Below are 24,762 nucleotides of genomic sequence, written 5' to 3'. Positions count from 1 at the left end.
GTTCATCCACTTGGCTATGACTTCCAAGCAACAGCCTAGGCATGTCTGGATCATGTTTTGCTTCACTGTAATTTTTATACTGAGGCCCCGGGCACACGGGCCGGCTGAAACGCGGCTACTCAGAGCCGCTCCAAACTTGAGACGCCGCGGCGGGATCCCACGGATCCCCTAGCCGCGGCGCAGCACTCCCCGGCACACTCAGATGCCGGGGAGGAAAAGTCCGAGGGGAGGGGGGAGGCTGCCGAACTGCGCATGCTCGGGCATGCGCAGTACGGCTGGGGGCCGGGATGCGGCGGCGCAAGGACGCGCCGCCGATCCCACAGCCCTGCCTGAGCTGCACCAATGGATGCAACCACCTAGAGAGGTGGTTGTTTTTTGCGGCGCAGTATGGGCCGTTGGGACGGATCAGGGACGGAGACGGCACGCTCGCCAGATGTTGAGGTGAGATCGCGCCTGTTTGGTCCGCCCCAGTTCCGTCCCGCTCCCGGCCCAAATGGGCTCGTATGAACGGGGCCTGAGTTGAGGAACTCTTTAATTAGCCCTTGTTTATGCAAATGTAAAGGCCTCTCTGACAAGTGGTTAGTTTTACGCCTTATATCTGACCAGAACCATCATATCACTTAACAAGTAGCTAGGTACCTCCTAGCTGTCATGCAGCTCTGAGAATTGATTGTGAATACCTTTGGATAATTTTATTTTTCCTCTTTCTTTAAATTTTATGATTTTTTATTTGTGTTATTTCTTGCTGTTCTGTGATCTGATCATGTAATTTGTAACAAATGCCTAATAAAGCTTTTTTATTCGATTTGAACTAACCCCTAGACCCTTCTTCCTAGATGCTTTCTTTGATGTAATTTGGACACCAGGAGATTATATTTGCCCAGGATGAGAGGAAAAATTCAAATATTGCCCTCCATGGCTGATATTTGCAGAAGTTTAGAGAAATGGGCAATCCATTCATGGATTTCAAACATCTCATCTAGTTTGGCCCTCATTGCTCATGTTATCTCTCAGCAATCCTTTTCTGCAGGCATTGCATTAGCTATCTTGCTACATTCTCAACTAGTAGTTTTATAATGAACTGATAATTGTATTGTCTGTGTAACATTAACAGAACGTGGTGAATCAATCATTGTATTGATCTATGTTGTTTACCTTTAAGCTTGCTTCAACAAAATTTTAATTGCAGCTGGGATTCTTTTTTCAATTTTTTTTGGGGAAAGTAAGAATAGCATTTAGCTGTGCTTTAGACATATCTGCGTTGCTCATCATATTCCCTGCCAGACACTAACTACCAGAGGCTTTTCAACAGAGGCAATATATTTGTGGTACCAAGAGGAAAGAAATATGGCCATATAAACAAGTCTCAGCCTTATGTGATCCCTTATGTAGTTTTCTCTCAGACGCACAGGGCCGGAGTCAAAATGACTTGATTCCTCTAAGAGAGGAGTCTTCCCTCAACGGAAAAAGGAATGAAGGAAGGCTGTATCTACTGGAGGGAAGCTTAGCATAACTGAGTTATTAGATCCAAGCCATTTTGACTGAATTATTTGTTACCCAGTTTCTAGACAGACAGCGAGATCAAAATTATGGAGCAGGGGTCATTTGGGGGGGGACGCGGGGGGACGCCATCCCCCCGGGTGAGGTGTGGGAGGGCGGGGCCTGGAGCTCCCTGCTGGTGCCCGCTGGAGGTCGCCGCCGGCTGTGGGGAGGACACACTTCCGGTGATGTCAGGGTGTGTGGCATATGCTAATGAGTTATGCTAATGAGTCCCCCTAGCTCTTTTTCTACAAAATGACCCCTGTTATGGAGTATATTCCTACCATAGTTAACCACTTTTTGTTCTTACTGATTTCAATGGGAGAATGAGGTGTGACGAAACCAATAGGGCAAAAAGTACTTCATTTGCTGGGTTGTACTCATACTGTTTCCAGTGAATATTTTTGAGGTATGAGGAAGGAATGTTCTGCTTTACAAGAAGAAGAAACCATGGTATCCAAAACAGGCCCTTGGAATCAATACAAATTCCTGCTCTCACAAAATCTTCTTTTCTTTCTTCTTTTCTCTTATCATTTCCACATTGTATCAAGTAGCCTATTTTTTCATTCACACACACATTATTTATAGTCTGCCTTTCTCACTGAGACTTGAGGTGGATTACACATTGAGACATCTAATAAGCAATGTACTAGAACCAAAATTACAGAAGCCTGAAGTAAGCATAGAATAGGACATGATATTGAATGCAGATACAATGCAGAAAAAATGGTATTGTATCAGTAGAAAATAATGCAGTGACAGCAGAAGAATACATACAGCAAATTGATAATATATCCTATACACAGTGGTATAGTCCACAATCCCTTTCCTTTTATAAAGCACCTTCCTGGACCATCCTATTATACTTCAGCCCTGTTCCCTTACCAAAAATGGCCTCCTTAACAATTTGGTTTTACAGAATCTGCCGAATGATAGAACCGTGGAAGCCTTCCAGTCTTCCTCAGACAGGCCATTTCTTATGGTGTGAGCCATATGCATTAAATACAAATTACAGACCAGACAAATGGCTCTATCCCAGTGGTAGGCCCCTCGCTGACTTCCTCAGCAGAGCCTTCCTGATACCTATACAGCCCCCTTTTCTCTCATCCAGTTCAGAAGAACTCTCCCTTTCAGCCCCCCCCCCCAATGCTGGCTGTTCAATCATGGAGTATCTGTTTTCCAAGCTCTACTTTCAGGCAGGAATACAGCTGTGGTCCACTCAGAAACCACCTGATGGTGCTCCGATTGCCAAGCACCCTGCCTTCTCAGTCCAACACTTCTGTGGCACTAAATACTAGTCTAGGGGCAGACAAAGAGTAAGCACTGGGACCCACTATGGTGTGCCTGGACTGGTTCTAGTACTGGAACCTCAAAACAAAAACAAAACCCCCACAACACCTAATTTCTTTTAAAATGTTCCGTTCACAGACATGCACATTGATTGCTAATGGTTTCCTTTGCTCTTTTCAAAAATGCTGCACAGAGCACACTGAAAAAGGAGCTGCAATTGCTGTGCCCAATTATTCCAATCAAACTTTTCTGCCTTTATAAAAGTATTCTGGATTATCATAGGTCGATCAGACACAAAGCCACCCGATGGATTCTGGCTGCCGTGATTACTTTGCCAACATTTGGTTTAACATCTGTCGCTTGATTATTCAGGCAAAAGTCGGAGAGAACAGAGACCATTTTATTCTCACAACTAATACGGTCTACAAGACTTGTCCTCACAAAATGAATAATATTTTTTAAAATGAAGCAGAAAACCGTCCCACTCTTCTGCCTTTAGCAATGTGTCTAGAAGAAATTTTAACTGTAGAGCAGGGGTCTCCAGCCTTTTCTTTAAGGAGAGCTACTTCTGAGCAAAGAAACATATATCCTGAACTACTCCCCAGCCCCAAATGCACACCAGCATGTTAGCAAGTTTTCTTCTGTCCTAGAAACAGAACATGGACTAGGAAGATCTATAGAAAGGCAGCTAAGCAGCACAGGGGAAAATCCCATGAAATAAAATATTTTCTTTTAAAAAAAAAGCCCAGGGCAGGATCTTTTCCTGGGTCTTCAAAGGGATGCACAAACTACTCTGCAGCAGCCAGCAAGCTACGGTACCTATAGTTTATGAGCTACCTGCTGGAGAATCCTGATCCAGACTGATCTGCCCGGTAATTATCTATTGTGATACTGGGTTTGGGAGGCAGGAGTGAAAGATCTGACCTAGGCTGAGTCAGAACAAATGAAATGGGTGCGACTTTGAATAAAACCCTATTCACCATTCTCACACTACGACCCTATAGGTTTCAGCTTTCGTACAGAGAAAATCTTGAAAGCTAGTATCATACCCATCACTCCAAGGTCCTCTCCATTCTCCATGGCCCCAAGGATTCCATATTCTGATTAAACATTCCTTCCTGTCCTTGTACGGAACCTATAAAAAATACACAACCTGGCATGTCTAGGACATTCAGCTGAGAACAAAGCCACACAGACAAATTTGTCTTTATTCTTCAACAAATTGCTTAAGAAGAAGAAGAAGACAAGAAGAGGTTGGATTTATACCCCGCCTTTCACTCGGAGTCTCAGAGCGGCTTACAAGCTCCTTTCCCTTCCCCTCTCCCTACAACAGACATCCTGTGAGGTAGGTGGGGCTCTGACACAATTGGTCATCCAACAGCTGCAAGTGGAGGAGTGGGGAATCAAACCTGGTTCTCCAAGATTAGAGTCCACGCACTTAACCACTACACCAAACTGGCTCTTAAGCTCTTAACCTTGCCTGCCTGAAGCTAAAAACAGTTGCAGTCTTGTGCATAGTTAGTCCTGTGCAATGCAATGGCATTGAAGCAGCCTAAGTATGTTCAGAATGCCAACCAACGCATCTCTGCTGCATTGTATGGAAAGGAAGCATAAGGAAGGAAATTACTTTGCCCAAGAAAGCAGAGAATCATTAATGGGCACTATTGTGGCATGCATGGATGAAAAGTTTCAAATTCTTATAGCCAAAAATATGTTAGTACACAGATTCTGGAGAAAATATATGTACACGTAGAGATGACAACAGGTACACTCTACTGTGAGGAGCACTGATGCAATTACTAAGTGATAGTAGCAGTATCATTGTTAATGATTCAGGATTTTAGGGAGCAATCCTATGAAGAAGTAAGTCTCATGTTATTTAATGGGGAAAGTACCCTTAAGATTGCCACCATTATATCCCACAGAAAGAGTGCTGAAACAACTTAGAACAGGAGACAGAAAATTCAATCATGCCTTTAAAATCTGAGCATAATGTTTCACCTGATAAGATCTTGCAGATCCAGGAAGATGCTTTAATAAAGGGAAAGAAGCTGTGGGGTGTACTACTGTGCACAGTGCATACTATCTGTTGCTGTATGTATTACCTTCTATGTAATCTCTGCATTGTTTAACATGTTATGTTAATACTTAGGCTTTGTTTCATCTTTGTTTCAGAATTCTTCAGTCCTAAACCTATAGCACTGTTATAGGATGTCCTGTGCTGATGAGTGTATGGACTGTATAATCTGCCTGGCATTTCAGTGAGAAAGGCGGGCTACAAATAATGTTAAATAAAAATCCAGTAGTGAAAAATCTCGCCATGTAAGAATCTCCATGACAGATGGGCCATAAAACTTAGATATGTATTACCTTGGAATGTATTAAACCAGTTCTGGATTCCATTTCCAGCTGGGTGATATTAACAAGACCCTCTCTCTCTAGCCACTAAGTAGATGCTATCTCTTCAGTCTCTATCTTTTTCCCTACAAAGACCATTCAGTTCTCTCTACAGCATTTTGTAGTTTACTTAAAATGAGTGCGTTTTTGTCCCCTTTTTATGAAACCATGGGATCCCAGTGAAATACACTGAAAAGACCATGGTTGTTTTCACATGGGGATGATTCCCCATTTTGCTCTCATTGCTGTTGAAAATGCAGAGGCATTCATGCTGGCAACAGAGCCTCCACACATAAATATTCTCAGTCCTTTCCCCCTTTGCCCTCCCCACTTGCGGGCTTTTACCTTTTTAAAATCAGCAGATCCCTATAATGTAATGATTCTATAGCAATATCCCTACTACCAATTGTTTCAAATCAAAAGGTCTGCCAGTAATGGGGGGGGGGAGATAAATGGAGGTCATAAGGGGAAATGTTGAGAAAATAGTACTGGATGAGGGTAGGCAGGCGGGATATTTGAGCCTCCCTATCCATAATATGATTTGAGTACAGACAGTACAGTGGGAGCCAGGGAATACCTGAAAGGTACATGATGTAATGCAGAACATAAGAAGAACCCTGCTGGATCAGACCAACAGACCATCTAGTCCAGCATCCTGCCTCACACAGTGGTCTCTCCCTGATGTCGCCTCCTGGCTCTGGGATTCAGAGGATCAGTGTCTCTGAATGTGGAAGTTCCCCTCGGTCAGCACGGCTAGTAGCCACTGATAGACTTATTGATTGCCATTGATAGTCCAAACCACAGACACACACACTGCAGGTAAGGGGGGTTGCAGAGTAAAACTTTGGAGTGGAAGCAACTCAGGTCAAAATGTTCAAGGTTTCCCATACTTTAGAGAAAAAGTAATGTGTTTCCTCTCCCCCTTCTCCCTTTGAAAGGCCAATTTACACATGCAAATAAGTTTCCTTCCTTCCCTGTCAATTTTCGACTACATGATCTCACCCCTTGCAAGAGACTACTGAGCAAGTCTATTATGAGTCTGGCAACATGCAAACACAGCCTGTAGTCACTGCTTCTGTCACGGTGTCTCTTTCTGCAGGAGCTGAAAACATGGAAATGTTGTGTTTGGTCCCGTGGAAAAACTTGCAGAAGGAGCTGAGAGGGTGGATCTTTCTGTGCACCTCTCAAACAGCCTGCTGTCTCTTCTGAACATCCTCTCTGAGGCTCAGGAGAACCCCACAAACAAAATACACTGCCATGTGGGATGCTGTAGCGAAGAGGGAGAGTCACAGGGTGATTCTGCATTTGTCTTTCCTGCTGTTGTATCACCAATCCCTCATCGCAACACAAATTTCCCTCTGCATTGCATGCTGCTCCCGGTCTCCTTGTGCATTGGATCAGTTTTGACCTTCCGCATTGTTTTATTGCCATCTAGTGCCGACACCAAGGTCACCCTGACATTTTCCAAGGTTTTCTGGATTTGGTTTTGTGCCGGACCATTTGCTCCTCCCCGCCACTGATCCACCGTGAACAATAAGCAGACAACTTGATGCGGATTCTTTTACGTTCCTCCTCCCCCTGCCTCTTGTTATGTATGAATACTCTAAACATTCACCAGGTGGCCCCCCATGCCTTTTGACAGGACCTGCATTGAGGGGCGGGGGAAACCCTCCTGCTTGCCTCCCCTTCAGGCCACAAACTCTCAGCTGGACACATAGGATGGTCCCCCCTCTTCTATTGAAGTGTTGAAGTAATATGAAGGCAAATTGTGATGGTCTTGAGGGTGGCAATGCGGAGAAAACATTACGGAACTGTGGGTGTGATGCAGATGCAAGCATATATCCCAAGCCAAATGGAACCAGCTCCACAGCAGAGAGAAAGTGGATTTAAACCAGATGTCGAATCACCCGTAAGTGGCAAGTGGAAGAGGGAGGTGATTTTTTTCTGAATGCCGAATGCTGCAGCACTCCATACTGTGATACATTTTGTTTGTGAGGCTTTCATGACCCTCAGAGAGAATTTTCAGGACCAACAATGGACTGTTTGAGGAAGGGGAAGGCAAGGAAAGATGTGCCCTGCCAACTCATTCTCCAAGCTTTTCCACCGGATCCAGCCCATGGTGTTTGTATACAATCTTGCTCACAAACTTTTGTCCCTAAAAATCCATGCAAGTAAGACAGATTGCTCAGAGAAAACTGTTTCCATTCTCACATGTGAAACAGACTGGAGCTCATAGTCCTTTTGGATACTGTTGATTAGAGAGTAATCCCAGAGAATCATGAGATGTACTTATGTCAAGCAAAAATATGGGCAGATAATTGGAGCCAATACAGTCATTGGTATTCTGTCCTATCTAGTTAATGATTTATGCAGCAGCATTATAAAAGTTTGTTACCTAACTTTATGGTTGTAATAACAAGGGTCATATAAAAACATTAAGAACAGATCAATCCTAATAGTGTATGAATTCTAGAGTCTATTTTTTAATTCTCATATTCTACACATGACTGGTTTAATTCTAGCCCTTCCAAGTAGATGTCTCTGCAGTGGTATCACTTTTTCTTTACAAATGCAAAGGAGCATTCACAGCCTCTGATTCATGTCCATTGGTTCTTTCTCCAACAGACTACAGCTCTTTGGGACCCATCAACTATATATCTCAGTATGCGTGTATTTTAGGGTCACCAACTCTGCATTGGGAAATTCCTGGAGATTTAGGGGAGGGGCTGAGGAGGGCAATGTTTGGGGAGGGAAAGGAGCTCAGCAGAGATGTGATGCAATAGAGTCTTCCATCTGGAGATCAGTTCCACTTCCTCTGTGGAACTGATCTCTGTAGCCTGGAGATCTGTTCTAATTCCAGGAGAACTCCAGGACCCACCTGGAAGCTGGCAGCCCTGTAAGTATGGATGTGCTCATGATGGTCACTGAAGTTGAGAATCAAAGTGAGAACTCTGCGTAATACTGGACAAATATTCCATGACAGAGTACACAGATTGTGTCCAGGGTCCCTACTCTGTGACCTGCAAAGGGCTCTGCACACTTGTGGGTTTCCCCAATTGGCCAAATAGTGATCCTTAGACTTTTGGGGGACAGGAAACAGGGGGAGAGTGAAGCCTCATCTCCATGTGCACCACAGCCACAATTTGAATTATGTTCCATGTGATCTGGAATTGAGGAGCACCTGCAAAGTCACATCTGAGTTTTATGCAGGATGCAGGATGGGAGCCCTGTGCCTAAGCTGTGTATTCCATAATGCATAAAGAAACACTGCGAAACATAACTTTCAGTCCTGATGTCAAGAGGTATTCATTTTGCAGAGCCCTCCCCTCCTTTAGAAAGTGTTTTATGTGCAATCCTAAACAGTTACAGCTTTTGAAGCCCAGTAACTTCTATAGCTTAGAAGGGTATAACTCTGTTTAGGTTTCGACTGTTGTCTCCCAGAAGGACAAGTGCTGCCAAAGGGAAATGATGCCATACAGGGAGCAATCCTTAGCTTGTCTGCTTGGCCATAAATCCCAATGGGTTACTCCCATGAACGTGTGCACAGGATTGGCACTAGGATTAGTGAAGGTCATTGCCTGCTGGGGCCTCTGTTTAGGGAGGGCACGAACCACAAACCAAACTACGAACCAATACGCTGGTCCACGAACTGAACCGGTTCGTACCAGTTTGTGAGTCATTTAAAGTTTAACCACCACCCCCTTTCTGCAGGGAGCAGAAAGCAGGGGTTTCCAAAAAGCTGAGCAGCAGGGACCACTGCTGAGCCATTTGGAAACCCCTCCTTTCTGTTTCCTGTGAAAAATGGCAGCGCACAGAAAGCAGCGGTTTAAATGGCTCCAAGCCATTTAAATCAAACAGCTGTTTTTTGTGAAGAGCAGAAAGTGGGGGTAAACCCTTGCTTTCTGCTCTTCATGAACCACCATGAACTGTATCAAAATCCATGGAAGTTCATAGCTATTCTTCAGTTCACAAATATCACTTCGGGAACCACAAACTGACCAAAATTCGTGCTGAACTTTCGTTTGTCAGCTCATTCATGCCCATCCCTACCTCTATTGTGTCACTCTTGATATTAGGGAGGGATGAGCTCAACTCTTGCCTGAAACTAGATGCACTGACTGCAATAAATCCTTCACTTTCTTTCTGATTGCTGTATTATTTCTTGGCTGCCAAACTGATATCCCTTCCCACAATATGAGATGGTATTAATATTTTGGTCAAGGGAAAAGGTTATGCTTGGGCAGGATAAGCCTGAAGGGTGAAGAAAATGACTCTTTCATCCACTGCTGAACTCTTGACCTTGCACTTTAGTGTATACAAACCACTTATCAGCAGCCGGAGCAGCTCTATCATGGGTTACAAAGTGTAAGCCACATCTTTTTTGTGTGTAGCTGTCAACATAACTCACTTCAAGATGGTAGGTTATCATCCTTTAAGGGATGTACAACTCTATCATGCCTCATATCATGGAAAAGAACATTTGAGTCTTTGACAGTGAACTTTTCATCACATGAGGCTTTTTGCGCACAAGCCTTTGAGCATCTTGAGGTATTAATGTGTTTTATGACTGATCATTGCTCATGCAGAGGCAAAAGGGGAGAAGACACCTTTGCAATGCAAATGAGCATTCTAGCCATTGTAAATTTTACATTACAAAAGTAGTGAACTACAAGCTGCTTAAAGCCTGTTCTTCTGTCACCTTTCCTCCCAAACAGTACCACTTCCTCTCCTAAGGCAATCTGATTATTATGCTGTATTCAGGGCTCATTCCTACACTGGCCCCGGTCACATGGGAGGATTTGCCCCACAAAATGGATGGGTTGAGGGCAGATTAAACCGGTGCAATCAGATGCCAACATCTGGCAAGTGTCGTGCACCCGCCCCAACCCATTCCTTCCGGCCGAAAACGCGGATTTAAAAGATACTTGCAAACACTAGTACCTACTAGGAAACATGCAGCACGGGCGGGCGTGTGATCGCCAATGCACCCATATCCCACGGTATGCGAGGCCCTGCCACATTGCGCATGCGCACAACTGCGGGGCTGCCTCGCCCTTCGACCCATTGCTTCCCCCTCGGCATGTGATCGTGCCGGGGAGCAAATGCGAAGCGGCTCGGGGAATCTGTCTGATCCCGATGCCGCGCTTCAATTTGCTGCAGCTCTAAAAAGCCGCACTTCTGCCGTGGCTTTTCCCGCTAGTGTGACCGGGGCCACTGAGTGCTTTTTGGAGAGGATGTTAATCAAGCACTGAAGCAATACAAGTTCACATTATAAGACACATCCTTCCCTTTGGCACTGTTCCAGGAGTCCATGCAACTCACTAGAGAGAGATGGACTAGTAATGGGACAAACCCCCTGCTAATCCCCTCCCCACCTCACACTTCAGAGGTTAGAGTACAACTGCCTACCAAGATGGGGGAGGGGGGGAACGACACACAGAGCCTACCATGGTTTTTGACCTCTCCAGTCTTTCATTTGCTTTGGACTGTACACTCCGGGTTGTCTACTGGCCAGAAGAAAAATATCCTGTTCTTTTAGTCGAGGCTGACTGTGTGGCTTTTCGTGGCATTGAGGTAAGTAGCATTACCTGTTAGTGGCTGCAGATCAAACAGATGTTAAAGGGACAGATAGAGGGCCCACTTTAAAAGCTGGCAACCCTATGCGGACTTTAGGCCAGCAATATGATCCCAGAGGGGTTGGAGATCCAACTCCCTGCCCATCAGAGGGCCAGGGCCTCCACCAATGCTCCCTCTAAGCTGTGGAGTCCTGTGAGCAAAAATTCTAGTTTGTGAGCTACCAGTAGGGCTGCCAAGTCCCCCGGGGGGGCGGATAATCCCCCGCTTTGGAGGCCCGATTTTCGCTGCCGCGAAATCGGGCCCCGGGGGGAACCCCACCCTGGCGTGCACGTCAGCCGGAGGTGACGTGATGACGCCGGGCACGCTGGGGGCGGGGCCACAGCCATCTGAGGGGAAAACTCTATGTTTTCCCCTCAGGTGGCTGTGGCCCCACCCCCAGCATGCCTGGCGTCATCACTTCACCTCTGGCTGACATGCATGCGGCGCGCGCACTCAAGACGCCGTCCAGGAGCCCCCCGCCGCGGAGCGAAACGGACTTGGGAACTCTAGCTACCAGCATTAAAGTTGTGAGCAGGTGATCTGGCTGCTGCATAAATTAGTTTGCTCTGGAGCCATCCTCCCTGAGCGAGAACAAAAATGTGTGAGCCAGAGGCTAAAAAACTGTGAGCTAGCTCACACTAACTCAGCTTAGAGGGAACACTGGCCCTCCACCCATCATTTTTAGCTTTAAAAAACTGCTGGTTTTGACAGGGAGGGACTGTTTAGGGCCAGTGGTTGGTTAAGGTTCGAAAATATCCTTTGCCTACCAAACCCTTGACAGCATGCTTTCAGAAAGAGTCTTTCTGCCCCCAACTATTTGCCAGCTCCTGTTTTCTCTATCCCAGAGGACTGCTGTGCAGGTCCCAACTTGTGCTGCTCCTTGTTCTGTGGCAGCCTCTTCCTCTTGAAGCTCCTTCAAGAGGAAGCTGGTTTTTACTTCTACAAGCCACTGGGCACAAGTGTTCCATGGTGGGGCCCCTCGATCCCAGCCTCTCCTCACCTCTCCATCATGCAGCTCTTTTTGCTCCCCAATACCTAGTAGTGGCTCCATTCTCTGCCCCCACTGCAGCTTTGCTAGAGCGAGAAGAGCATGTTGCCTTTAGGGGTAACCTCCCATTCCCTAGTTGGAGGGGTGCCTGGAGAAACCAACCAAGTGGGCTCTACTTGCTCCACTATGGTCAGGCCAATAATATCCCAGTCAGTGGTGGACTCTGTACAGGACATGGACCTCAGCAGGCGCCGAAGTGTTCCTTCTCCTGACACTGTCTCTACCTTCATTTCTGGCCCCTTAAAAAAAATCACTACTTAGGTTGAAATGGGCTGTCTTTCAGCTATGCTCCTGCAGAGTGCAGGGGGTTGGACTAGATGACCTGCAAGGTCCCTTCCAACTCTAACATTCTATGATTCTATGTTCAATAACTGTGTGATGTAATAGCAAACCCTTGATGCCTTCTGATGTGGAGAGGGAAACTTAAATGTTTAAAGCCCATCACTGCATTTAATGTGATCAGTTTTGCTCTTGCATCGATAGTTTATATCTCAGAATTAGATTAACTCCAGGGACTGAACCTACAAAAGCCTCCATTTGTTTAATTTGTTTTGGTCTCTTAAAACTTGCCAGAGGCCCTTTTTCTAGTACCAAGCTATCTTCTGCAGCATCACTGGCCGAACCAATAAGTGTTAATTATGGGCTCAGGGCTTCATCATTCTTGGTACTTCACCTAAAAACAACTAGCCAACTGTGTCACCTTGCTAACTTTATCATCCTTTTACTTCTCCACAGAGCCCCTGAATGTCAGGGAGGAGAAATGAAATTATGTTGTCACTGTGACGCAGGGGGCCCAGATTAGACCAATATAATACTTCCTTCTGGTTTTAAAAGCAATTAATCTGTGAAAACAGAGAAAGAATGAAAGCAGCAGGCTGGCTGAAAAATGGAAGGAAGTTGAGGGAATAACACAATAAGGAGTGACAAAGATGAAGCATCCCCTTTCTTACCTCTGCGGCCCATGTCACAGTGTATGCATGACCCAGCACAATCCCATTCTTCAATTCTGTGTTACTTGCTGACTGCTAAATGGGAAAAGCACAGTCACAACTTCTCTGAAAGCACTTGGGCATATTTACATGTTATCCAACAAATGAGAATGGCCTCTTATCTATTCACACGGTTCCTCTAACAGAAAGGCACATGGCGGTGATGTCCTTCTTCCACCGACTTCCCCCTTTGCCCTCTATGCAGACCCCCAAGAACTAAATGTCAGGACGCTCAGTAGACAACACCAGAAGGGGTTCACAAAAATGTCCCATTCTGCAAATTTTGCAGATGGTTAGATACCTGCCTGTGTGACTTGCCTTGCCTGGACCTGGAGTGGGGAAAATGGAGTTTCACTCATTGCAAATATGTTTAGCAATGCCTTTAGACCAGGCCTGAACAATTTATGACATGCCAAGCTAAACGCAGCCCAGTACCTATGTACAATCACTGGATGGGTGCTTGAGAACCTCTATTGATTCAGTTGGTTGGTTAGTTAGCAACTTACAACATCAATCTTCTCTCATCCATTTTATCCTAACAACACCAGCCCTGCAAGGAAGGCTGAGCAGATGGGGAATGTCTGGCTCAAAATCACCCAGTGAGCTTCCCTGGTAGAGTAGGAATCTGAACGGGGTCTTCCAGATTCTAATCCAGCACTACATCATGCATGCTTACTTGCTCTGGTGGGCCGTTGCCACAAATGCCGTGTTTGGCCTGGTGAATCACAAGTGCATACATCCAACTGCTCCTTTTTCTTGATTTCCTGATTTTTAGTCATGATTTTCTTGAATTATCTTGTTCCTGGTAAATCTTTTTTTTGTCCTCCTTTTTGTATTTTGGAATACTTTGTTAAACTTTTCATAGTATGAGTCACTAGGGTTGTCATTTTTGGGGGTCTGCTCCCTTCCTGCGGTCTCAAGAGCGTAACAGAGCAATCCTAGGAAGTTATACCCTTCTGAGTCCATTGAAGTGAATGGGCTAAAAAGGGTGTAATTCTGTTTAGGATTCCACTGTAAATCTCTTGAAGGAGGAATGAGGTGACAAGGACTTCCATGCTCTTGCTATTGAGGAAAGGCTGTTCCTCTGGGAATGCACACAATGAGATGTACATACTGGATCTTACTGTTTATGTTACGGTGCATTATGTGTAAGCCACACACAGATTTGGGGAGGGCCCGGAATATAATCTCCTTTCATTTAAAAAATAATTTTGAATCTGTTATATATACTTTGGGTATCTATTGTATGGCCAGTGCATACAGTTACATACCCATGAATGACAGTCCAGATTCCAAAATTTTGCATGTGACAGAATTCCTGAGAGAACATGCTACACATATGAACTATTCACATCATGATGACAGAGGTTCATAGGTATAGCATGTGCTCAAGTGCCATGGCTGTAGCATTAGACTTGAACTGGAGATCCCTGTGTTTGAGTCCTGCTCAGCTATGAGGCTCAACAGGGGACCTTCACCCAATCACCTTTTTTCAGCCTATCCTTAATTAAAGAGTTGCTGTGAGACTAATATCGCAGTAACCCTGGTATACACTACCCTGAGCTCCCTGAAAAAAAGACTGGATACAAATATGAAAATATAAACTGAATAACATAATAATAATAATTTTGGACATGTATTTAATAGCAGCCTTCAATCACAGGAATCCATAAAATGGAACGCAAAAATCTACAGGGTTTTTTTTGTAACAAAGCTGTATGGCTGCTAGGCTGTTCTTTCAAGCCCACCACCACCACCTGCTGTTTGCAGGGTTGGCACTAAGGATCAGTCACATCCTCAAAGACAGGTAATTACCTGGACCACTGAAGCAAAAAGGAGATCTGTGCTAATTGGCAGCTGCAATAGGGGCTCCTCTGTCACAGACTCAGCTTAGGTCACAGTGCTGATGAAATACTGAATTGATCCTTGATAGCATGTTAACTGCACCCTAATGGACATGGACTCATTTTAGGACTTTGTTAATGCAGTTTCCTCTTCCAACTGCATTTCCTCATCCCGTATCAGATGTTCCACTGAAGAGTTTTGTTTACTTTTTTTGACACAGTGGAAAGAGGATGGGACCTCAGAAGACCCTTTTTTGTACCTAAACATCCCTAAGCCTACCAAAGCGGTCTTACAATATGCATAGTCAGGGCTCATTTCCTACTGGAGCCCACTGGAGCGACACTCTGGCAGTAAGGAGCCCAGGGGGCAGGCACATGCCTAAAGCCTCACCCCCTGCTCCCAGCAGCCCACACTCGGGTCACGAGGAACAAGAAGAACTAAGCAAGGTAAGCTGCAGAGGGCCCCAAGGAAAGCCCTGCGCACCCCTCCTGCCTTTCCTGGCCTGTGCAGAGGTGCTGGGCCCTGGGGAAGGCTTCCCACCCCCCCTCGCCTTTCCCGGACTGCACTTTCTTTCTCTCTTTCTTTCCTTCTTTCTTTCTCTCTCTCTCTCTTTCTTTCCCTCTTTCCCTCCTTCTCTCCCTCTTTTCCTCCTTATTTCCTTCTCTCTCTCTCTCTCTCTCTTTCTTTCTCTCTCTCTCTCTTTCTTTCTTTCTGTCTCTCTTTCTTTCTGTCTCTCTTTCTGTCTCACTTTCTTTCTCTCTCTTTTTTCTTTCTCTCTTTCTTTCCCTCATTTCCTTCTCTCCTTCCTTACGTCTTTCCCTCCTTATTTCCTTCTTTCCCTTTCCCTCCTTCTTGCCTTCCCTTTCCCTCCTTCTTGCCTTCTCTTTCTTTCTTTCCTTTCTTCCTTCCCTTTCTTTCCCTCTTTCCTTCATTTCCTTCTCTCTCTCTCTTTCTCTCTCTCTCTTTCCTTCTTTCTGCACAAATCTGCATGTCCCCCCTCCATAGCTAGCAATCCAAAACAGTCCAGTGGCACCTTTAAGACCAAGGGTTATTCAGTACAAGCTCTCCCTCCTCCATGAGGGCAGATCTGCATGTCCCCCCTCCATAGCTAGCAATTCAAAATAGTCCAGTAGCACCTTTAAGACCAAGGTTTATTCAGGTACAAGCTTTCCCTCCACTGTGAGGACAGATCTGCACGTTCCCCCTCCCCCAATAGCTAGCAATTCAAAACAGTCCAGTCGAACCTGAGCGGTGGGTGTTGCCTTCTGACACACTTCTGGTGATGTCAGAGGGTGTGGCATATGAAATGTTATGCTAATGAGTTATGCTAATGAGCTCCTGCACCTCTTTTTCTACAAAATGACCCTTGTGTATAGTTACTTTGAAGGAAGTGCCTCCAAGTTCAGTGGTGCTTACTGCAGAGTAAGTCTGCATAGGATTGCAAGCTAAAGGCTGCCTTCAACATTACATGATAGCAAATGAATATCTGCTCACATTTCCACATTCAGCAGATGTGAGCCGACATCTCTCCTGGCACATGTACCTGTATAGCACATGTGTTTGCCAGCATGTTTGTGCCATGCACAGTGCCCATTTTTATATCACATCAGGGTCCAGGTTGTAAGCGTATTCATATTGGTTTGGATCCTATGACCAGGGGTCATTTCGTAGAAAAATAGCTAGGGGAACTCATTAGCATAACTCATTAGCATATGCCACACCCCCTGACATCAGGGGCCCGGCGGTGGACCTGCAAGGCCAGCGGGAGTGCGAGGAAGCCCCGCCAAGGCCCTCCCTGGCCCCAGGCAGGCAGGGGTGGGGAGAGGTGGGGAGGAAGCAACTTACCCTCCCTCTTCTCCTGCCTCCTCCTGGCTGAATGAGGGCTGGAAGCAGGGCGGCTGGAAGCAGGGGGCGGGGCTTCATCATGTGCCCCGCCCCCCTGCACCTCACCCGGGGGAACTTTCTCTATCAGGAAAAGCTCTTCTTCACTGAAGGAAAAGAATTAACAGAAGAGAGTCACAGGAACCAAATTAGTGGAAGAGAGCCAAAGGAGCCAATTCATTATGTATATATTTTATCAAACTACTTCTACCTTGCTCTTCCTTTGAAGGGCCCGAGGTGGCTTACAAAATTATGACTAGTACAGAGCATCAGTTCAATTAAAATCATGCCAATTAATTCATCATCCAAAATTCAACAGAGGCCCACAGCACTGACAAAAACAAATGATCATCTGCAGCTAAAACCTTAACACAGCACTCTGTGAAAGAGAATGGTTTTGTTCCTTGTTCTAAAGACTGCTTGGGAAGGTGCTTTCCTCAGTGCCTCAGGGAGGCCACTCCACAAAGGCGTCACAACAACTTGGCAAGACCTGGCACAAGCTGAGGAAAGTCACACGCACCTGTAGTATCTGACAAAGGGAACTTTGACTCTTGAAAGCTCATACCCCCCAAACTCTTGCTGGTCTCTAAGGTTCTACTGGACTCAAATCTAGTTGTACACCCGGAATAGAACTGAGGATTGCTGTTGGTGCAGGGCATTGTAAAAACTCCCTCCCCAAACAACAATTATTTATTTATTTATTTACAACATAGATATCCCTCCTTTCTGCCCAACCAGGCCCACCAAGGTAGCTAGCAATTAAAAATATATCATAAACCCAACTGAAAACCAGGGCTAAAAATAACGCATGAAACAAAATACAGTGAATGAAAACATAAAGATGGAAGGAGGGATCACTGAGGGAATGCCAGACAAAACAAAGTGTTTACCCTCTGACTGGAAACAGTGACAGAAGGAACAGACACGTATCCCTGGGAAGGGAGTGCCATAATTTTGCTACCATGACTGAGAAGGCCTTCTCTTGGGTTGCCAATCATCCAGCCTCAGAAAGCAGGGCCCCCCAAAGCAAGGGCTCAGAGGATGACCGCTACAGTCAGGTAGGTTAATACAGGAATATGTGGTTCTTATAGTATCCTGGTTCCAAACCACATAGGGCATTAAAGATCAATGCTAGCACTTTGAATTGGGCCCAGAAACAAATTGTGCCAAGACTGGAATGATGTGGTTTGTATGGCCCAGTCCAGTCAACATTACTTTGAAATAATTTGTTCATAGTTATGACTGGCCATTTAAAAACAAGTCTAGTCCAATGTGTTGCAATAATGCAAGAGGAGAACAAATGGCTTCCAGCTTACCCCTCCAGGAGTGGTGCATCCCATCAGGCATCCTGACTTAACAGCTGCTTTTACGATCTCATGTAAATAAGAAGAGTGCCTTTGAAGGTCAAAGGATATTTGGACTCCACCTGTGAAGTCTACTAAAGCTTCTGAAATGTAGCCCCAGTGCAAGTTCTGATAAGAGCCACGCAACCTGGAAGAAAAGGGAAATGACATCATGCAGCTGGGATGGAAGAAGAAGGATGGTATTTGTCTCAGTAACAGACTACAACAAAGGGGACCATCTTTGAGAGCCACTGTGGTGTATTGGATGGGGAGGGGGAGGGGGAGGGAAGTGGAGGTGGTGGTGGTGGTGGTGGCGGCTACAAGCATGGACAGCTTCAAGAGGGAACTGGATAAACATATGGAGCAGAGGTCCATCAGTGTCTATTGGCCACAAGGTATATATAGGAACTCACAGGCTGGGGTAGGTGATGCTCTGTATTCTTGGTGCTTTGGGGGGGGTCAACAGTGGGAGGGCTTCTAATGTCCTGGCCCCACTGCTGGACCTCCTGATGGCACCTGGTATTTTTGGCCACTGTGTGACAGAGTGTTGGACTGGATGGGCCATTGGCCTGATCCAACATTGGCTTCTCTTACGTTCTTATGAAGATAAGCTTGGTTTGAATTCCCATTCAACCATGCTCAAGCTTTCTGGGTAACCTTGGCCCCGAGTCACTCTCAGCTAGGGTTGCCAGCTCTGGGTTGGAAATTGCTGGGGGGTTTTTTTGGGGGGGGGGTCCTGGGGAAGGTGGCATTTGTGGATGTGTGGGGTCTTGGCATGGTATAATGCTGTTTAATGCGCCCTCCAAAGCTGCCATTTTTTCAAACAAACTGATCTTTGTCACCTTGATATCAGATGTAGTTCTGGGGGGTCTCCAGCCACCACATGCAGGTTGGCAACTTTACTCTTAGCCTAATATACCTCACAGGGTTATGTTGAGTATAAAGTGGAAGAGGGAAAAATCAAGTGTCGTGCCTTGAACTTCATGGCAGAAGGGTAGGATAAGAATGTGGTAGATAGGTTTGCCTGGGAAAATATTACTTGTGAATGTGAGCATAAAAAGAAGACCGTCACTTTTACTTTCCATGATTTACTATTTCATTCATTTATTCATTCTCAATGTTTTTAGTCCTCTTATCTGCCACAGGCACTCTAGGGAGATAAGAACCAAGCATGAAATACCCAAACATAAACTAAAACAATAAATCAAGATTAAATAAAAATGCAGTACAGATTCCAGGCAATGTAAGGTTTTACATCTGAATTTCAAATGTGGGGAACACATCCCTCTCCCAGCATCCCAACCCTGATTTACTAATGAAGGTGGCCTTTGAGGCAGAGGGTGCAGCTTGGCCAATCGCAATGCACACAGGAAAGAGCTGCAAAGAGAATAGACAGCAATGTGAGCAAGTACATAAACATGGTAAGTGAGTGGCCCTGCTTGAAAAAACTATCTGATGAAAAATCTTCTCATCAGAGAATGAGCTGTAATCAAAATGTAAGATTTTTACAAGGGAAAAGGTCAGTTTTGACACTTCTAATTTTCTCTGGGGAGAACAAGAATGATAGATACCATTTTGCAGAGGAGATTTCTATTCCAAAGCAATATTTTAACTTAAAATGTCAGTTTAAGGCAGGCGTATACAAATCTGGTTGCCTTATTGGCTGGGCTGAAGCTGCCAAAGGGAGTTGGCTGCTTGGAATGTCTGGAAGGAGAAAAGGAGAGAGTTCATTCAAACTGCAGATAAGGTGGTAAAACTGTTGGCTGGACTTCAAACAGCAGGTTCAGAAACATGTGGCTGTTTGCTTTCCCCTGAAACATTTCCCTGCATATACAAAACAGGCATTTTAGAGACAAAGGTAGTTATGATTTCCACCACCACCCCAAAATCTAATTTCTTGTGCATACACATTTTTTTCTAAATATGCAAGAGAATTCAATCAGGTGATTTCTTTCCCAATATAAACTAAAAAAATACCTGCCTATGAACAGTTTTACCATCCCATCTACACTTGTGTCAACTAAAGCATCATACCTTGATGGCAACTGCTAGGCAGGGCTAGGACACAAAACTACAGCTCGGCTATGTAATACATTGAGGGTCTGTTCTTGGCACCACACTGGGCACTGCCAACAGACATGCAGATTTCCCAGGTGAAATTAAAATTCCCAGGTGTGCATGAGGCCTGATTCATTTCAGAACGACCATGGTGTACCAGCTTCTACCCCATGCAATTTCCTCACTCTGAAATGGTCCAAGGGAACCACTACTTGCCCCATTGGGAAAACGTATGTTTTAGCTTCATGAGACTAAAATGGCTTTTAGTGGTGGACTGTGCTCATTTTCTAAGGCTCAAATGGGAGACCACAGGGGGCCCATTGCAAGAGCAGGATGTAAGTCTAGTACATAATTATTTTCTTTAGAGAATAACAAATGCTTACTCTATTTGCATGATTTGATTCCAGTAGCAACAAGATTTTCAGAGACTGCTGTTCTCTAAGGTGCTACTGGACTTGAATCTTGCTCTTCTACTATGGCTGGGCTGCCCTCCTAAAACTATCTATTTGCATGAGTGATTTAGGAATGATGGACACAGTCCAAATCACTTCCACATGATGAATTTTAACTGTACCTGTAAATGTACCACCATGGAGTTTGTAGTGTATGTGCTGCCCCAACCATGGATGCAGCTATAGTGACCTTGCAGTGATTCCCATGAGTGTTGCTGTTAGAGCGGAAATCCCCACCAGGTGGTCTGGTTGTACCCACAGATATGCCAGGGCATATAAGGCATCTGCCATGTGATTGTGGGCATGTTTGCAGTTGAGTGTGGCAAGGCCCCTTATGGACAGCTCCTAAGGTTCCCTTAAGTGAAAGTAATGGTTTGGAATCAAGGGTTGATTTCCACAGACTTTCTTATCTCTTCCTCCTACTCTTATCTCCACACCTTGTGCAGTGCTGCAATTCCTATGCTAAATTTAGGCCACATATGAAGCATAAGCCTCTAGATAATCTTTATCTCTGGCTAAGTCACAGATTCTGTGTGTTGTATGCATACAAAAGGCACAAATCCACTTTCTTCTAAAATTAAAAAATGAAGCCTGTCCTCTAGTTATGACATTGTTATATTTATTATTAAATATAAAGATTAAAGAATTATCACAACAAATGTTCTTAGGAAATCTCTCTCTCCCCAATTTAACCTTGAACTTGAGCAGGGTTTTGTCCCCTGCTGAATTTTACACTCATACATCCACATTATTTTCTGAAACCTGAAATCATGTCCCCAGTTGACAGTTTGCAGTCTCCTGAATTGAAAAACAAATTGGCATTGTCAGAAGCAGATCTGATAGAGATCAGATGTGGTGCAATTAGCATACAAGCACAGAGTGGAATTAAGCACCACAAATCTATATACAATGCAGGCACTAATCTTAGATTTCCTCATTTTTGTTCAGGTCATTGAGTGTTCATCAGATAATAGAATGTCTGGTAACCAGAAGGCATCTTTCAAGCCTTCTTTCTTTATCTTAGGGTTTTGATCACAAATGCAAAAAAAAAAAAAAAGACGAAAAAGAATTTACTGTAGATAACAAGTACATGCCATTAAAAACCACAGTTAAGTACTCTATCTGAGCAATGCACGGAATCAGAAAATGAAATGCATGGCTAATTGTATTTTAAAATAATGTTCCTAGCTGAGTTTGTCAGGAAAGGAATGTGTGGTATGCACTGGGGAAAATCTTCAGCTGAAAATCCCATAAACAGCATCTCTTGCCATCTTAATGTAATAGCAATCTGACGTTTTCTGGAACGAAAATGCAGTTCAGCAAAGTGGTACCTGAGTCAACTCTTTCTAAAGCATATTTCAGAGTCTCAAAATCAGCATTTTGAGCTCTGCTTGGTATTATCTGAGTTTTTCTGTTGCTGTTGCTTTCTCTGTTTTATTACAGGGATGGTCAAATTCTGGCTTTGGAGTAGGGTTGCCAGCCTTCAAGTGGACCCTGGAAATCTCCCAAATTATTATTATTATCATCATTATCAACAATTGGAGTTTCTCATCTCCATCTGGCAAATCAGATTTTTTTTTTATTACAGAGAAAGAGGTTGAAAACAAAGCAAGCATCATAATAGTGCATACAATCTTGGTCATTCCTTCTAAAAACATCTTATTGCTGAGACAGGTACACACAATGGCAACTAAAATAACTAAAGGCATAATGAGTTTTATACGTAAGCTGGCTAGGTAGGGGTCATGATAAAGGTTTATAAAATGATGGATGCAGTGAGGAGAGTAGGATTTTTTTCCTCCTTCTGTCCTAAAAGTAGAACCAAGATCAATGAATGAAGCTAAAAACTTACCTCCCATAGTCTGCAATTAATGTATGGAATTCATTGACACAGTATGTGGTGATGGCTTTTAATTTAGATAGCTTTCCATCAATGGTTGCTGTTAGCCATGATACTGCCCGTAATCCCCCAAAAGCACAGGTGTTCCAAAACATCCATCACACAGTAATGCTTATGAAAACAGAAGCTGGTAAAGGGTGAATTCTATGTATATTTACTTGGCATATGCTTTTTCTAGTAGAGATGGCCAGAATTCATTTGTGCTGCGTGGGTGGACTGACAAGTATCTCCCACTGAGAAATGGCAGTCGGTCATCTATCACCACATCCACCCAGTCTCCAAAATGCCAGAACTGGAAAACAAAAGAGTTAAGGATGACATTATTTTTATAAGAGATCCCCTCCAATAACATAGAGGGTTTAAAAATGGAAACATTAAATGTACTACTTGGCATACTTTAGAGATGTGCACACAGACTTTATGACTATTGAAGTTCAGGTTAGTTTTACAAATGTTTATTCTTTTTCTTTATTTTTTTCTGATTATACATGTTCATTTTCATTATTATATTCCTTTTTAGTGCCACCATATGTCAAGTTGATATTTTCACAGGACTATATATTTTCCATGACACCAAGATCTCTTTTCTGGCATTCACAGCTACAACGCTATCTGTATATATGTGAAATTATATAACTAGGGCACGATACCCTATTCCCCGAAACTGCCAAAACAAAATTTTCTTTCACATGTAAGCAAGTGTCTGCACAAACTGTTTCCACCCTTGTGTTGAAAATTCTAAAGTGGCTAAATTTAGAGATGGGTAAAATCATTTTTCAGTTTTAAAACATACACTTGGAGACTATGGTCCTTTCCGCACTTTCCTTCTAATCCATGTTTACCACGGTTTCCTCTAAGCAATTCTGCACTAAAATCAAATTCAACCTTCTTTTTATTCCGGGTTTTATTCCAGGATTTTTTCTGCACCAAAATCAAATTTAACCTTTTTATTTTGGGGGGTTTTCCCCATTCTGCATTACATTACCTCCCTTCAGTGGCTGGCCCAGTTTCAGCCCACTGTTCTCCCAGGTTTTTGGAAGCTGTTTTGCTGTGAACTTAAATCGCCTTGACTCAAACACTGAGGAAATCTGAAGTGGCGGGCGAATGTCAAAGGGATCTGTGGCTTGGATCTACCAGAAGAGTCCCACATGCACTAGTGTTCTTGTGCAAGCAGAAGTGTGGAATAAAAACCTCCCACCAGCCTCTCACTAGCCTCTTGCATTAAATTAAATTAAATATAGCATACCCTGAACCAGAGGCAGCGGTGGCTCAGAGGTTAAGACGCTGGAGCTGCAGACCAGAAGGTCTGTAGCTCAGCAGTTCCCTAGTACTGCGTGATGAATTGAGCTCCCATCTCTGGCCCCAGCTCCTGCCAACCTAGCCATTCGAAAGCAAGAAATTGCAAGTAGATAAATACATACTGCTTCGGTGGGAAGGTAACAGCATTCCATGCGCCTCGGTGTTTAGTCATGCTGGCCACATGACCACGGAAATGTCTTCGGACAACGCTGGCTCTTTGGCTTGGAAACAGAGATAAGCACTGCCCCCTAGAGTCAGATTCAACTAGCTTTCGAGCAAGGGAAACTTTTATACCCTGAACCATTTTCCATTTGCACAAGAAACTGTGTGCCACCTGTTTCTGGGCACTCTGAAATATAGGGAGGAAAGCACTAGACATTGCACAAGATCTTGTGCTAGTGGGAGTGTGCTAAGCCAGTTATGTTTCCGTTTGCTCATCAGTGGATTCAAGCCACTTGGTCTTGATGTTTAAGTCTAGTACTGGCTTTGTATATCTAGGTAGAAGGTTTGTTGTTTCAAGGATTTTGAGCCAGTGTGGTGTAGTGGAATGGTACTGAATTTCATTGGACAACTGCCATGTGCACAGCCCCATAGGAAAGGCAGAAATAGCTACAAAAAGTAAGAGAAATAAGTTAAAATTTAAACATTCTCCCTCCCAAAAGGCATATCCACCCCTTACAAAGTCGGCTTTCACTGCCTGTAAGTCTTCCATGTGGATGACTGATGAGATACAATCAGTGCTGAATCCTTCCATCGCTACCCTTCATGATCCTGCTGTATTACAAATACCATCTAACATTGTTATGAACTGTACAGATAAAGTAACCTACAACAAAATAAGATAGCCTTGGGCTATTATCTCTTTTTGATGGATGAAAAGGATTCTACTGGCCACTTAAGCAGCTGGGTAGTACAGGTGTTCATCTAACAAATACAGCTGATGAAGTATTTCAAGAAAGGAGGCAAAGAGAGGATTCATTGGGGACGACCAAAGGAGCCATTTCTACAGTCATTAGCAAGCTAATGTAGTGTGGCATGACTTTGCTAACACTGTGGGACAGACTCTCCAGGGCTGTCATCCAACAGATAGAAAGGAAACATGACA

General features: G+C 44.3%; 1 protein-coding gene across 1 annotated transcript in view; it reads right to left on the bottom strand.

Annotated features, from left to right (window-relative positions):
• CAPN13 (calpain 13) overlaps positions 1-24,762 on the bottom strand; it is a 139,864-nt gene that overhangs the window by 49,132 nt on the left and 65,970 nt on the right. The window contains exons 5-8 of the mRNA XM_015413874.1: positions 22,517-22,650; positions 17,922-18,096; positions 12,841-12,915; positions 3,879-3,964 (exon numbers count right to left, since the gene is read on the bottom strand). Of these exons, the coding sequence (XP_015269360.1) occupies positions 3,879-3,964; positions 12,841-12,915; positions 17,922-18,096; positions 22,517-22,650 (470 nt within the window). The remainder of the gene's footprint in view (positions 1-3,878; positions 3,965-12,840; positions 12,916-17,921; positions 18,097-22,516; positions 22,651-24,762) is intronic.

Source organism: Gekko japonicus, unplaced genomic scaffold (genome assembly GCF_001447785.1).
Source record: "Gekko japonicus isolate JY-2015 unplaced genomic scaffold, Gekko_japonicus_V1.1 scaffold1392, whole genome shotgun sequence".
NCBI lineage: Eukaryota > Metazoa > Chordata > Lepidosauria > Squamata > Gekkonidae > Gekko > Gekko japonicus.
The sequence above is the reverse complement of the archived record's forward strand: the minus strand, read 5'-3'. Positions and strand labels throughout refer to the sequence as shown.